General features: G+C 53.6%; 8 protein-coding genes across 8 annotated transcripts; 5 read left to right on the top strand and 3 right to left on the bottom strand.

Moving 5' to 3' along the window:
* Positions 1 to 186: 186 nt before the first annotated feature.
* On the bottom strand, positions 187 to 2,807 carry culA (cullin culA; the record flags this gene model as incomplete). The annotated part of the gene is made up of 6 exons (XM_056974832.1): positions 187 to 375; positions 429 to 2,326; positions 2,378 to 2,448; positions 2,508 to 2,569; positions 2,617 to 2,686; positions 2,758 to 2,807. The coding sequence occupies 6 exons, from the start codon at positions 2,805 to 2,807 to the stop codon at positions 187 to 189; spliced, it is 2,340 nt and encodes a 779-aa protein (XP_056834788.1).
* Positions 2,808 to 2,890: 83 nt separating this feature from the next.
* N7510_002904 (uncharacterized protein) lies at positions 2,891 to 3,139 on the top strand (the record flags this gene model as incomplete). Its single annotated transcript, XM_056974831.1, has 1 exon — positions 2,891 to 3,139. The coding sequence occupies one exon, from the start codon at positions 2,891 to 2,893 to the stop codon at positions 3,137 to 3,139; it is 249 nt and encodes an 82-aa protein (XP_056834787.1).
* A 478-nt stretch (positions 3,140 to 3,617) lies between these two features.
* On the top strand, positions 3,618 to 4,151 carry N7510_002903 (cupin domain-containing protein; the record flags this gene model as incomplete). Its single annotated transcript, XM_056974830.1, has 1 exon — positions 3,618 to 4,151. One exon carries the CDS (start codon positions 3,618 to 3,620, stop codon positions 4,149 to 4,151), a length of 534 nt encoding a protein of 177 aa, XP_056834786.1.
* Positions 4,152 to 4,255: 104 nt separating this feature from the next.
* N7510_002902 (phospholipase D regulator) lies at positions 4,256 to 5,517 on the bottom strand (the record flags this gene model as incomplete). Its single annotated transcript, XM_056974829.1, has 3 exons — positions 4,256 to 4,280; positions 4,335 to 5,208; positions 5,268 to 5,517. The coding sequence occupies 3 exons, from the start codon at positions 5,515 to 5,517 to the stop codon at positions 4,256 to 4,258; spliced, it is 1,149 nt and encodes a 382-aa protein (XP_056834785.1).
* A 333-nt stretch (positions 5,518 to 5,850) lies between these two features.
* Positions 5,851 to 6,783, top strand: N7510_002901 (mitochondrial K+-H+ exchange-related family protein; the record flags this gene model as incomplete). Its single annotated transcript, XM_056974828.1, has 3 exons — positions 5,851 to 6,287; positions 6,339 to 6,394; positions 6,449 to 6,783. 3 exons carry the CDS (start codon positions 5,851 to 5,853, stop codon positions 6,781 to 6,783), a joined length of 828 nt encoding a protein of 275 aa, XP_056834784.1.
* Positions 6,784 to 7,115: 332 nt separating this feature from the next.
* On the top strand, positions 7,116 to 8,174 carry N7510_002900 (F-box domain-containing protein; the record flags this gene model as incomplete). Its single annotated transcript, XM_056974827.1, has 1 exon — positions 7,116 to 8,174. The coding sequence occupies one exon, from the start codon at positions 7,116 to 7,118 to the stop codon at positions 8,172 to 8,174; it is 1,059 nt and encodes a 352-aa protein (XP_056834783.1).
* Positions 8,175 to 8,789: 615 nt separating this feature from the next.
* end3 (cytoskeletal adaptor protein SagA) lies at positions 8,790 to 10,108 on the top strand (the record flags this gene model as incomplete). Its single annotated transcript, XM_056974826.1, has 3 exons — positions 8,790 to 9,029; positions 9,087 to 9,321; positions 9,372 to 10,108. The coding sequence occupies 3 exons, from the start codon at positions 8,790 to 8,792 to the stop codon at positions 10,106 to 10,108; spliced, it is 1,212 nt and encodes a 403-aa protein (XP_056834782.1).
* Positions 10,109 to 10,522: 414 nt separating this feature from the next.
* On the bottom strand, positions 10,523 to 13,311 carry N7510_002898 (putative SNF2 family helicase/ATPase PasG; the record flags this gene model as incomplete). Its single annotated transcript, XM_056974825.1, has 4 exons — positions 10,523 to 11,373; positions 11,428 to 12,178; positions 12,232 to 13,026; positions 13,090 to 13,311. 4 exons carry the CDS (start codon positions 13,309 to 13,311, stop codon positions 10,523 to 10,525), a joined length of 2,619 nt encoding a protein of 872 aa, XP_056834781.1.
* Between the last annotated feature and the right edge of the window lie 97 nt (positions 13,312 to 13,408).

Here is a 13,408-nt window from a genome sequence, read left to right as displayed (position 1 = left end):
CGCGAGGCGGGTCCTTGAGTCCCAGTAGCAGACCCGACACATGCCCATTTTGCCATCAATGTCGCAGACATATGGTAAAAAGAAAGCTCGGAGATAGATGATCCACCAACAAAAAGAGGGGGGAACACACATGCAAGATAGCAAGTTTGGGAAGGGAGAAAGATGAGCAAGAGATGCGAGCAGGGCTTAAGCAATGTAGGAGATCTCGTCTCCGTCCAAACGTTCGATATAATCCTTTTCCATGAGAGCTTCGATGTTCTTCTTGATGTCGGGGATCTTGGGCGGGAAGCGCGACTTGACCTGCTGGATGACTTCCTGGACCAGCTGGACGTGCTTCATCTTCTTGCGCGATTTCATGATACGGACAATGGCCGACTGGAAAACGGGTTAATAATGGCTATTGACAGACAGAGAAAAGACAAGCTCACCTGCAATAGCAGTTTTCGATCCTCTTCTATCGTCTTATGTGTGTCGTCCGCCTCGACCTTTTGTTCGGACTTGATCTGGATGTTCAGGTTGACTTTAATTTTCTTGTTCTTGAAGTTGTAGTTTAGGGAGAAGGTGGTGGATGGGTCGGGCTTGGCACCCTCGGGGGAAGCCAGAAGCACCTTGGCCTTCAGGAGAATGCTGAGGTTGGGGTCGAGGATTTCAGGGCCGAGAGTGGTGGCCTTTTGGATTTCGGGATACGACAGTGTGTCGGTCTCGTTGAAGAGCAGCAAGATGCCCATTTGGTAGGTCGACACCTGGAAGGTGTATGGCACCTTGGTGTTTTTGATGTAGTTGGCCTTCACTTCACCTTTGCACAGCTGCCACAACCAGGTCAGTTTGCGGCCACTGTGTTTGTCGAAGTAGAACTTCTGGAACCGCTCGGCTGTCTTCACAATTTCCTGTGGTGCCAGGAAGACAGTGGTGGGCGGGTTGAGGGGCCAGAATCCGGTTCCCAAAATCTGGAAGTGCGAGTCGACCATCTTCTTCCGATCCTCATCATCCAGAACCTTTTCTTGCCAGTCCCGGTAGTTGGCGTTGAGATCCTTCGAGATCTGAATGTCTTGGAACATGCGCTGCAGTTTGTTCGTGTACTCGAAACCACACGCTTCCTTCAACTTGCTAATCATGCTGGTCTCCGCGTCATCGGTCACCGAGCTGACGTGCACCAGGCGCTTGGCCAGCATCTTGGAGTAGAACTTCTGGAAAACATCCTTGTCCTCGATGTACTTGAAGACGGTCATGATCTGCACTAACATCTCCTCGAGCTCCGACTCCTCGGCAGCCTTGGATCCCTTCTTAAGCAACGAGTCCGTGTAGCGGGCCAGTAGCTCGGGGGACTTGGTGGAGCTTGACTTGCAGATGCGGTTGCGGTTGACAAATTCTCGACATGCGTTGTCGAGAGAACGGACAAACTCAGACTCGCCGTTGAATGCCTCATCAACCAAGTTTTGATATCGCGTGTGAACCTGCAGCAGAGCGTCGACGTACAGCTTAGGCTCGAACGACTCGCCCTCTGCGGCAACCTTCTCGACCGCAGCCAAGCCGGCTCTCCTGACGTGGTTTTCAAAAGTGGCGCGCAGAGGATCCAAGCCCTCCTTGATGCGAGAAAGAAGTCGGTACATCCGAGCGAGATCCTCCTGGCGCTCGTTATCCAATAGAACCTGGAACTCATCTCGAAGCAAGGTTGAGTGGGCGGTGACGAGAACGTCCAAACAGGTCTCGGTAAGGATCTTGGTGACATCTGGATGCAAGTAAAGCCCCACACGGGCCTTCTCCTCGTCCAGCCGCGCCTCTGCCTTCTTCATGTATTCCACCACACTGTTCTCCGCGACAAACTGCCGGGATTCGTTCTCGTAGTACACCCGGGTGGCGTCGATGAACGGTCGCTGGAAGTATAGCCGGTAGACCTCGAGCGTAGGCTTGGTGCTGTCATTCTCATCCAGGCCAAGCGAGACAAAGGAATCCACGATACTCTTGATCTGAGATTGTTCGATCGTTTCGCCATTCCGCTGCTTCTCAATCAGGTTCAAGACCGCGTCCATGACCTTCTCATGGACATGCTCGAAGAAGTCATCCTTCCACTTGACCAGGTGCAGCGTATACACGTCGTAGACATTCTTCTTGCCCTCATCGATCTCGCGCTTAACCCAGTGGCGGTTAAGGTAGCGGAACAGGTGGTTGACGTATTTGGCGGCGGTTGTGTAACGGTTCCATTCGCGGATGTAGAATCCTAGAAGAGCTTCCTCGGAATGGCTCTGTGATTCCTTGTACACCGATTCGAGATGGCGCGAAAGATACCTCCCTAGTAATTTGTAGAGCTCTTCTCCAAGGAGATGTGCTATCCAGCGAGTCAGTATCAGTTCAGGGAATAGGAAGGGTCCGAACGAACCTCCACGATGTGTTTGTAAGGTATGACCCGTGGTGACCGCTTTCTGTGAAGTGCAAAAATTGTGCACCGCCCTGTTTTTAGAGTCAGCCCACATCCCCGAGCAAGATGGATGGTCGAAGAGATGTCGTACGTGTATAAGGCCATGTACTGGATGAGAGAAACGCATGTTAGTCGAATCACCATATGAGAAGCCTCCCGGTCCAGTAGTTAGACAGAGATAGCTTTGGGGAGCCACGTACAGTTTTCATATCCACTCCCTCTTCCAATTTCAGCATGACGCTGTTGATGCCCGCTTCCAAGAATGACCATCTGCGCTAATTTAGTCTCTGTTTCCTGCCGTATGCCATCACCATCGCTAACACAGCTGAGAGAGCACTCACGTTTCCTCAAGGTCATCCTTGTGAGGGGTTTGTGGCATCACTGGCGGCATGATGCTGTCGTGGGGCGGGAGGTCGGGGACAAGGGGAGAGAGAAATTTCAAGTCTGCAGTAACCGAGGTATAAGTTAATGAACATGCACCAGCATATTTATGGGCCCATATCAGGAGCAGACACCTCACGGTCACAGTTCAAGGGGGAGAGACCTCAGACGGTTGCAGCGGACAGAATAGACGCCTTGCAGACCGGTTCCGCAAGGACCATGCGCGCTGGCAAGATAGAATGGAATCTGCGAGAAACGAAGGACCTGAGCCAGAAGAAAGCCCCCCGAGAGTCCTGCAAAGCGAAAGAGAAGGAAGAGAAGGCCAAAGGATGTGGCGGGTGAGGCTGAGAGAGACCGTAGGGCGCGTGGGGAGGGACTTTTGGGCAGGCGGTCAGGGCTGACTAAGGGCATGGCCCAAGGACTACGTAGTTTGGATTGGTGATGAACGATGTATCAATGCCTGCTGATATCTCACAGACTCACGGGGGACAGGGGATTCCAGTTGGTACTGGCGAGGCGGAAGCTGGACAGTTCAGCGTCTCGTGGTAGGTGCACTGCTCCACCGGTCCCTCACGAGGCAGCCTGTTGCATCGGGTGGCCTTCTATAGTGAGTCATGTGAAACATCTAGGTGGCCGTCGATGGCGTTATCTCGTAGGCCCATCTGGTAATTGTCTAAATGACGCTATCTTCCGGTATGTGTGTAGGTGTCAATGTATGCTTCGATGTTTATCTGCCATGACGTCATGTCCAAGCTGAGAATAGGGTATGGATCGGTCTTGCTATACAACCACCACCAAACACCCTCCATCACCGAACACCATGACTGTCACCCCACAGTCGAACATCAAAGTGACCACCCGCCAAATCCCAAAATGGCACCGCATCCCCAACACCTCTATCCAGTCCCACCCACTCATGATCTACCATAGCGCCTTTGATACATCCGAGGAGCTGTCCGCGTGTCTGAAAGAGACCGGCGAAGTAGACCCGCAATGGGTCTACACCATGTACAGCCAGACCCATTTCCACTCCACCACACACGAGGTCCTGGGCGTGATCTCGGGCCGCGCCCGGCTGTGCTTCGGGGGCGAGGAGAATCCCGACCGGTTTGAGCCAACGGTGCAGCGGGGCGACCTCATCATTGTCCCTGCCGGGGTGGGACACCGACTCTTAGATGACCTGGACGGGAGTGCGGAGCCATTCAAAATGGTCGGTGCGTATCCTCGCGGGAAGCACTGGGATATGTGCTATGGGCAACCGGGGGAAGAGGCCAAGGTTGAGAACATCCAAAATCTGCCCTGGTTCAAGAGAGACCCGCTGTACGGAGATGATGGACCAGCTCTGCATGTCTAGCTGTACAAAAATGATCTATGCCGAAAGTTGGTGTGGTCGGCAGAAGCAAGGTTTCGCAACTCAAAATGCAAAATGAAAATTAGCAGAAAAGCAATGGGACTCGGTCACTTGGCCACTCTTTCAACGAGCCTATGAATATGTCAGTAAAGGAGCAACCCCAACGCCACAAGACTCAGGACATACCGGAGAACACTGAGGGCAAATGTCATAAGCCAAGCTAGTAGCGCGACCAACAGGACAGATGAAAGAGCTTTTTGTCGAACACAGATAGAATTGTTTTTTGGCTCCAAGGTATGGTTGACCTCGGCCTCCTTGCAAGAGCCAGTCACCTCCGCGAGGGAGTCAAATGCCAAACTCAGATTGGCCGCGTCGAAAACAATGAAGAAGAGATCCAGCAAAATCAGACGTGCTTTGGCGGAGGGGGACCGTAGACCTAGGGGTTTGGACGTGTACTCGTCAAACGTGATGTAGATAAGATAGACCAAGGCCACCGCATCAACAATAATGGCCATCAATGCCGACGGCCCCTGAGAACGATGCAAGCCGTTGGCGATGTGCTGGATGGAGCCTCCCAGCGCCAGGGCCGAGAGCGAGAAGCACCAGACCGTCAGACGCAGAACCAGAGGTACAATGGGGCTCTTGAGCAGGGAACTGTGGAAGCGCCTGAACCAGGCATCCCGTCGACGGCTCGCGGTGTGCAGTGGATATTCTGGGCTGTCGCCATCCAGGAGCTGGCCGCGCCATGGCTGGGAGTAATCGCCATGATTCTCATCCATCCATTCCGTCGTCACCCGATTCTCCTCCTCTCTGCCTGTCTCTCGGGGGTATTGGATCGCGCGTGAAAATGTTACCCAGCGCGATTCGCGGTCTTGCACGGTCGACTTGTCTTCTCCGAGCCGCTTCGGATCGCGCGACTCGGAACATTCGGGTCGGGGCGTATAGGGCGAATGGTTGTGTTGAGCGACAAGCGCATCGTTCGGTTGGGAGGGAAGCAGGCGATCGGTGGCGGTTGCTTCGTCGTCGTCGTCCGCCTCGATCTCGATTGACCGAATCCATGCTGTGTAGACCCATTGTCAGTCAAAACATCTTCACCTCCGGACTGGGCCGATCACCTACCGGGCAGTGTGCGCGTAACCTGTCGAGGCCCAACGACCTCCGGGATCATCATTCCCTCTGAGGTACGCAATGCCGAGTACTCCGAAGCGCTGTTGCGAACCGAATCACCCGCTTGGGTATCAATGCTCAGCTGGTTGAGGCGCGTAGCTGGGGCCCCTGGTCCTGAAGGAATGGGCATTTTCTCCGACAGACTCTCTTCAAAGACGCGCCCAGTGCCATTCTCGGCCTGGACGCCCTGCATCTCAGCCATGGCTGACGATGGGGAACACTGGCGAAAACAGCGAGACTGGAGGATGCAGCTTAATTGAGCCCAGGCCGCAGCATACCCCGCTGCCTACCGAGTGCCAATAGGTGGGTAAAAGATGCAAAAAGAAACAAAACAAACACGACCGAAAGAAGAACAGGCGAATGGGGGAGAAAACCAGCTAGGCGGAAGCTCTAGGCCGAACGAAGGTGCAGAATGACGTGTGGCGCGGGCGGACGTGTGGTTTCTGCCACTGCCTCCCAACTTGGTCATTATCAACCAAAGACATGCGGCTTGTTCACGACTGTTAGTTCCTGCTTCCCACCGATAGTCTCGATCATGCGCCTATTTCTGATCCCAATCTCGACGAGACGGGTGCTGATCTACGCTCGGCCACTGCGGAGGGATTCGCCCAAGGAGCTGTCCCTGCTGGACCGGGTCACCAGCAAAGCCGCTCAGACCTGGGCCACCTGGGAGGAAGCCGAGAAAGGCTGGAAGAAGCATCTCGTCCACTGGGGGAACCGAATGCAACAGCGCATCCCCTATGAAGAATGGGGACTGAAGAGCATCCCTTCGCTCAATGCGCAGCGGCGTCTGGATGACCAATATGGCACACACAAGATTGATGTGCTCTTCCCGGGCAACTCGGTGCGATTGAGCCGCATCCCCAATCTGCTGCGAGCGATTGCCACGGACAGGCAGGAATTGCATCGCAAGAAGATGTGGTGGAGCTTTGCGGCGGCGCCGATTACTGCGCCGCTGGGGCTGATCCCCATGTATGTGCTCTTTCGAAGCTGGTGGTCGCCGTGCTGATGGAGATGATGCAGAATCCCGAATATCCCCTTCTTCTATCTAGTTTATCGAGGCTGGTCTCATTGGCGAGGTTGGTGCTGCCGTCTCTGTTTATATGTATTATGCTGACCCGTGTCATCTGCAGCATTGAACGGCTCGAAACACTTGGAATATCTGGTGCAAAACGACCTTCTCAATCCTATATCCCTCCCCGAGCTGGAACGGCTATATGCCAAGCGCGCATCGTATGCGCTCGACGATACCCAGGTCGATACCCCGCCATCGGAGATGGTCGAGGACATGGAGCAGAGCGATGACCGGGTGTTACTGAAGATGTCCGATGCGAAGAAGCTGGCGTCAATTTTGGAGGCGCCCGAGCTGGCATTGGAAGCGGAGCGGGCCATTGTCCAGGTCAGCGGGCAGCTCAAAGCACAGCAAGAGCAAAAGGAGAAAGCTGAAGCTGACAAGAAGAGTCGCTGAGGACGTCGATCTACGCCACTCATCCATGTATCATAGATAGACACTAATCGCTCCTCTTGCTGCCTCCGTTCCAATTGAGTTTAAACAAGACGAAGAACAACAACTATATCCGGTATTACACCAGCTCACCCAGTATCAGCGTCGACACGAAGAGCAGTTGGGAAGTCACCTTGCTGTCTCCAATATTATATAATCAGACGTAAACAATGTAAACAAAGCTTCTCATCGGTATTCCTCATGGAACATCTCACCAGCAACTCTCAACCATGGATGATGAAAAATATACCCCGGAACAGATCGTATCGTGTTTGTCCTATCGACCTCGCCCCATAATGGAAGGAATGATCACAATTGCAGAGCCAGCCAAACGGTCATTCATCAAGCGCCAGGCCCCTTCGTCAGTTGGTTTCCTCGATCGCCTCCCCCTTGAAATACTACATTTGACGTTCAACCTTCTGGATTTTCAATCCTTATCATACTTTTCACGTACGTCTTTACAGGGCAAAACTCTTGTTGAGTCATTGCCAGCATATCGCGACCTAATGCAGTATGCGCCGCGCACTTTGAAAGCCCTAGGCCAAACTGGCCTTCTTCATTTTCACCCAGCTGCGACCATTTACCAAGCTATGCAGTCTAAGGCATGTATCTCCTGTGGAGAGTATGGAGCCTTCCTATTTCTTCTCACCTGCCAACGATGCTGCTATCACTGTCTGTGCGACAACACCGATCTATGGCTCATCTCATCCTCTCTTGCGCGGAAGTGCTTTTCCCTCACATCCAATGACCTGAAGCATGTTCCAACCTTACACAGCATCCCGGGAACGTACACTACTGACCAAAAATCACGTCGCCAACGCCTACGCCTTATCAATGTCAAGCAAGCCCGAGAACTTGAACCCAAGCTCCGTGGGCGCATAGATGCCCTAGGCAATTCCCGTATGGATATCAGATCCTTTCCAAGGGGAATGAGGAGTGTCCTATTCAGGTGTCTTCGCAAGGAACCTGTGCGGATAATAAATCAAGACCTCTCAACAGTGATGAGGGATCAGGTCGTTCATTCGGATGACTTTGAAGGAATGGGATCTATACCGTTTCCTTCGCTATCACCTACCCATGGTATTGATTATGGACTCTGGTGCTATGGGTGCAAATGGATGTTTAATAATATCCATTTGAAAGATCCTCTTCTATTAGACGTGATCGCCGATATAACACCCGCGGGCGTCAAACCATCTCGTATCCTTTTTGCTCGACAGAATCGCGCTCGATCCAAATCTGAGTTCCTGCAGCATGTACATGACTGCTATGGTGCGCAAAAACGAATGGCAAATCCATCGTCACGATTTCATACCTCCGACACAGACCCCGACCACTATGCAACCCTAGGATGAAAACCAATTTTGCCATAGAATCTAATAAACCTCCTCCATTGAGCATGAAATTGTACTTCAATAATCGCAACCTAACTTTCTGGGAGAAACTAAACACAAAAGAAAAAACGGAGTGGGATGAAAAAGGCGTGGGATATTCTTGAGAACCCCTAAGAATTCAAAAACGCCAGGGGACTGCGTATTGTATAGTTGGCTCGTCTTTGGGTCACTACTTGTTATTTGGGTTTAGTCTCCGCCAATAGAATATGGGATGTGCCTTGACCTGGGATCCTATAGAATACATGGAACAGAATAGCAGAATTAGGTGCGCCCGATTAGGGCATGATTCACTTCTTTTATATGAGACTGTTTCTGCAGCCCCCTTGTTGGAGTCCAGTCCCCGCAATTATTATATCGTGGGAGGCACCTTGACCTTTGGACCCCACAGAGCAGAAGAGGAGAAGGACAAAAGCATCAATGAATACGGTTTTTTCGGTTCTCTTGTTCACCACTGTTGTTGTTGCTGCCCACTCCGTTCACTGTGGCTAGGCCCCGCGGAAGTACCATAGTCCGACCGCCCCCGTCATTGCCCCAGTTCCTCGTCACCTTCTCACACTCCCCATCCACCCCGCCACCATGTCGTCCAAGAAGATCGAGCAATGGGAGATCGAGCGGTACTGGGAGATCTTCTCCTCGCTCGCCGGCGGGCAGTCGCGCCTGAACAGCTCGCAGGCCGCCTCCGTGCTGAGGAACAGCCGGCTGCGCGATGACCAGCTCGAGAAGGTGTGGGACATTGCCGACGTTGACGGTGACGGAGAGCTAGATTTCGAGGAGTTCTGCGTGGCAATGCGCCTGGTCTTTGATCTCGTCAATGGGGTATGTATTGGGTGCGTGTTACTGGAGAAGTGTCGTGCTGACGCTTTCGGCAAATAGGAATTACAAGAAGTGCCCGCCGTGCTGCCAGACTGGCTGGTCCCGGAGTCCAAGTCGCATCTGGTGCATGCGACGCGTGCCCTGAGTAGTCGTCCTGAGCAATTCGAGCGTATAGAGGACGAGGACGACTCGCTGGGTCTGAAGGATGGCTTTGACTGGTACATGAACCCCGGCGACAGGGCCAAGTACGAGGAGATCTACAGCGCGAACCGCAACCCCCGTGGCGAGACGACCTGTGAGTCGTTTGCTTTGTTTGAAAGAAGCATTGGCTGACGCATAACCCAGTTGAATCGCTCCAGCCACTCTACGAATCCCTCGACGTCCCCGACACCGACGTCCGCTCCGCCTGGAACCTCGTCAACCCCTCCGCCAGCGGCGCCATCAACAAAGACGCCACGCTCGCCTTCCTCCACATCCTCAATTACCGACACGAAGGCTTCCGCATCCCGCGCAGCATCCCCGCGTCGCTGCGCGCCTCCTTCGAGAACAACCAAATCGACTACCAACTCGACAACGCGCTGCCGGCCCAGCGCTACGGCACAGACGGTGGCACCGAGACCCGCACAGGGCGCAAGACCAAATTCGGCGACACCTATCTCAGCCGGCTGGGCGTGGGTGGCAAGGGCAGCTACCAGCCCAAGGGCACGGATTTCAGCGACACCATCCAGGACGAGGAGTGGGAGAAGGTCCGGCTGCGGCGGGATCTGGCGGAGCTGGAGACCAAGCTGAACGCGGCGAACCAGGCGTCTGATACGCGTCGCGATCGGCCGCGGAACGATGGCCGGCCGAACTGGGTGCTTATCAAGAAAGAGGCGCTGCAGTTGCTCGAATATAAGGAGCGGGAGCTGCGGGAGTTGCGCGAGGGCGTGGGGAGGAGTAAAGATGGTCAGGAACTCGAGCGCCTGCGGGACGATGTTAAGACTGTCGGCGAGCAGGTCGATGGCTTGAAGAACCATCTGGCGCAGCGCCGTGAAGTCCTGTCTGATGTGCGCCAGCAGATCGAAGACGCGAGGCGTCGATGATCCTTGTGTCTGTTGCGTTCATTCTACCGCATATATGAAGCTTTCCCCCTTTTCGTTTGCTCTGTTCTGTACAGCCGACCCTGGCGTTCATTGGGCTTCTCTGTGCTTTTTGTGGATTGTTTTGTTTGCATGGCCATAGGAGCCGCCTAACTTTTTGAATAAAATCCAGCCGTTGATATCATTGTGACCTATCTGAAGAGATCATCTAATAGTACACATACATCTATCCAATCCGCTCTGGTGCATCGCAATGCAATACCGCAAATCACGCCGGGAGCAATCCATCCCAAGATCAACGCTGACCTCTAATCCAGCAAGTAGAGTACAGCCGACGACAGTCAGCTAGGGAAATTCCAGAACACCACCAAGCTAAAACACCACGAACTCAAAAAGGATTTCAAGACTCGATCAGCCTCACGCCATGAGAGTCTCCCCACCATCCCTCTTCGTCTCAACAGCTACAAATGCATGACCAGCCTGATCCAACCCCTTCTCAGCGCGGGCATACGCCTCCTCACTTCGGTCAGTAAGGATATCAAGCTCTTTATCGGAGAGAATAGACTCGGGGTCTGCGCCGGCCTCGAAGCGTTCGAACTCATCTTCGCCGAGGACCTTGCGCAGCTCTTCCACGTCCTGGGCGGTAGCACCGGTCTCCAGTAAGGAACGGAACTTTCCCTTCTGGATCACCAGGCGCTCGAGACGGCGCTTGGAGTCTGCCTTTTCGAGCAGCGTCTGCTCGACTGTCCCCTTCGTCGCCAGCCGGTACACAATCACAGGCTTCTTTTGGCCAATCCGGTGAGCACGGTCTTGGGCTTGCAGGTCCTGCTGTGGGTTCCAGTCGGAGTCGAAGAGGATGACCGTGTCGGCCGCGACGAGGTTGATGCCCTGGCCGCCGGCGCGAGTGCTCAGAAGGAAGATCTTGTGCTGCGGGTCTGTGTTGAAGGCCTTGATCTGGGCTTGACGATCCGCCTGCGCGATTGCTCCGTCGATGCGGCAGCACTTGTAGGAGCGAAGTTCCGTGGCCCAGTCTTGCAAGATGTCCAGCTGCGTCTTGAACTGGGAGAAGATCAAAATCTTGTGGCCTTTCTTCAGGAGGAAGGGAATCAGGCGGTCCAGCAGGAGCATTTTCCCGGATGCTGACACGAGAGTCTCATCAACGGGCGATGACTCGTCTGTCCAGGGCCAGTAGAAATTGTGAGGAGAGTTACATGCTAGACGTGCTTGCATGATTGGGTTCTGCATTTTCTTTTGTCCAATCTCCTTTTCTGTTGGGATGAATTAGTTGCCGCAGTGACTTCAGCTTCGTGGCAGATACGTACTGGCAAGTTTGATTGTCTTGGCCCTTTCCAATTCCTCGAGTTCAGTCTCGCTTTGCTCGACAATCTCCGGCTCATCCTCGATTCCTTTCTCCAACTGGCGCAACTTGGCGTCAAAAGCGCGATCACTCACCTCTTTGTAAGAAGGCCGAACACTTCGGCGCCGACGAATAGAGCTAGTCGTACTCGTACTCGCTGGTGTGGCGGAACGGCTCGATTTCACGCTCTTATTCGGAAGAGAGCTGGCATCACTGCTCTCACGGCTGCGCTTGCGGCTCATGGGACGCGACAGACTCTCACTCTTAGCCGCCAATCTTTCAAATGCCTGTCCCTCAAGATACTGCCGGCCGGTTCCATTGAGAATCTCACGATAGAGGTCCTTCTGCTCTGCCGTCAGCGGGGCATACAGGATGTACTCTCGCTTCTTGGGCAGAGAAGTCTCCACATCAGTCTTGAGACGCCGCAGAAGGAACGGCTTGAGGATTGCATGCATCGTCGTAACCAGGTTGCGTTTCCGGCGCTCAATCAATTCAGCCTGCCCTCTATTATCCAACACAGAGGAAAAGTCAAACCAGCTCTCGAAGCTGTTGAGATCATTGAACACGTCCGGAAGGAGGAAGTGCAGTAAAGACCACAGCTCGGAGATGTTGTTTTGTAAAGGAGTGCCTGTGATAAGCAAGCGGTTTGCTGAGTTATAAGTGAGCAGCTCTTTGATAAGACGGCAGTTCATGTTCTTCAGGCGATGGCCCTCGTCCTTGATAATCGGATCAGTTGCCAATCATACTGGCCTGGAAGAATGAAACTTACCACAATGATGTACCGCCATTGATACTGCGCCAGGAACTTGCGATCATTCATGCAAATGTCGTACGAAGTACACACAACAGGGAAGTCCATCTTAGCCTGATCCCGCATCTTCATATGCTTTGACCTGATATCCGCTCGCGTTTCCTTGTCCCCGTGGTAGAGAACGGTCGAGATAGAAGGCGTCCATCGGGCAAATTCATCTATCCAGTTGCTCAGCGTGCTCAACGGAGCCACGATGAGGAAAGGTCCAGACGCTTGATTTTCTTTTAGAAAGGCAATCATCGAGATCGACTGGATTGTCTTTCCAAGACCCATCTCGTCTGCCAGGATTCCACAGAGACCGTTTGAATAGAGCGATTTCAGCCACTCCAGCCCTTCCAGCTGATATTTACGCATCTTTCCACCCGTGATCAGTTCCGGCTGCTGTGTAGCAACCAGCTCCTGCTCACCGAGGGCCGTGGGGTTTGCCTCGAACTCGTCCGCAGCGTGTTCAAGGGCCTCTTGCACTGTGGAGTTATGTTCTGTCACCTCCACGTCTGCTTTCTTAAAGAATGAGGAAATCTTGCTGTCCGCCGGTGTTGCTTTCTTTGGACGGCCGCGCTTCGATCCAGAGGGTTGTGTGGGTTTGTCGGCAGGAGGTTGCTCAGTCGCTTTGGCGTTCCGCGTCGCTCGTCTCTCAACGACGACAGGCTTCTTCTGTTTCTGCTCAGCGGCTGCTTGCTGCTGCTTGATCGCTGCCAGGCGGGCTTCCTCTTGCTGCTTCTTCATTTTTTCGGACATGATAGCCACAAACACCTACGCGCAAACAAACATAGGTTAGACTGTGACCACTGACAATGAAAAGGGGGGTCGACATACAGAGCTCGTCTTCAAGAGATGCATGAGGGCCTTGGCCTTACTGTCCATCCCTTCTGTGTCGTCGATGCCGCCGGCCGATTCATGTTCCTGGCCGGCTTCCTTCTCGGTGGACAGCTTCGCATCCTGGTTTTCGGTCATCGGGGAGGATGGGACGGTAGATTCGGGCTGATGCGAGCCAGCCCAGGATTCGGTCGGGGTGATGGGCGAATCTGAGGCCGACATGGCGAGTGGGTGTAGAGGGAGAGAAGATCGGGATCGAGAGATCGAGATCGAGATCGAGAGGGACGGGCTATCTTATGGCAGGAAGGGAAGTACGTCA

This window comes from Penicillium lagena (assembly GCF_028827675.1).
Source record: "Penicillium lagena strain IBT 129212 chromosome Unknown utg000002l_segment0_segment0, whole genome shotgun sequence".
Taxonomy (NCBI): Eukaryota; Fungi; Ascomycota; class Eurotiomycetes; order Eurotiales; family Aspergillaceae; genus Penicillium; species Penicillium lagena.
This window is presented reverse-complemented; position numbering and strand designations above follow the sequence as displayed.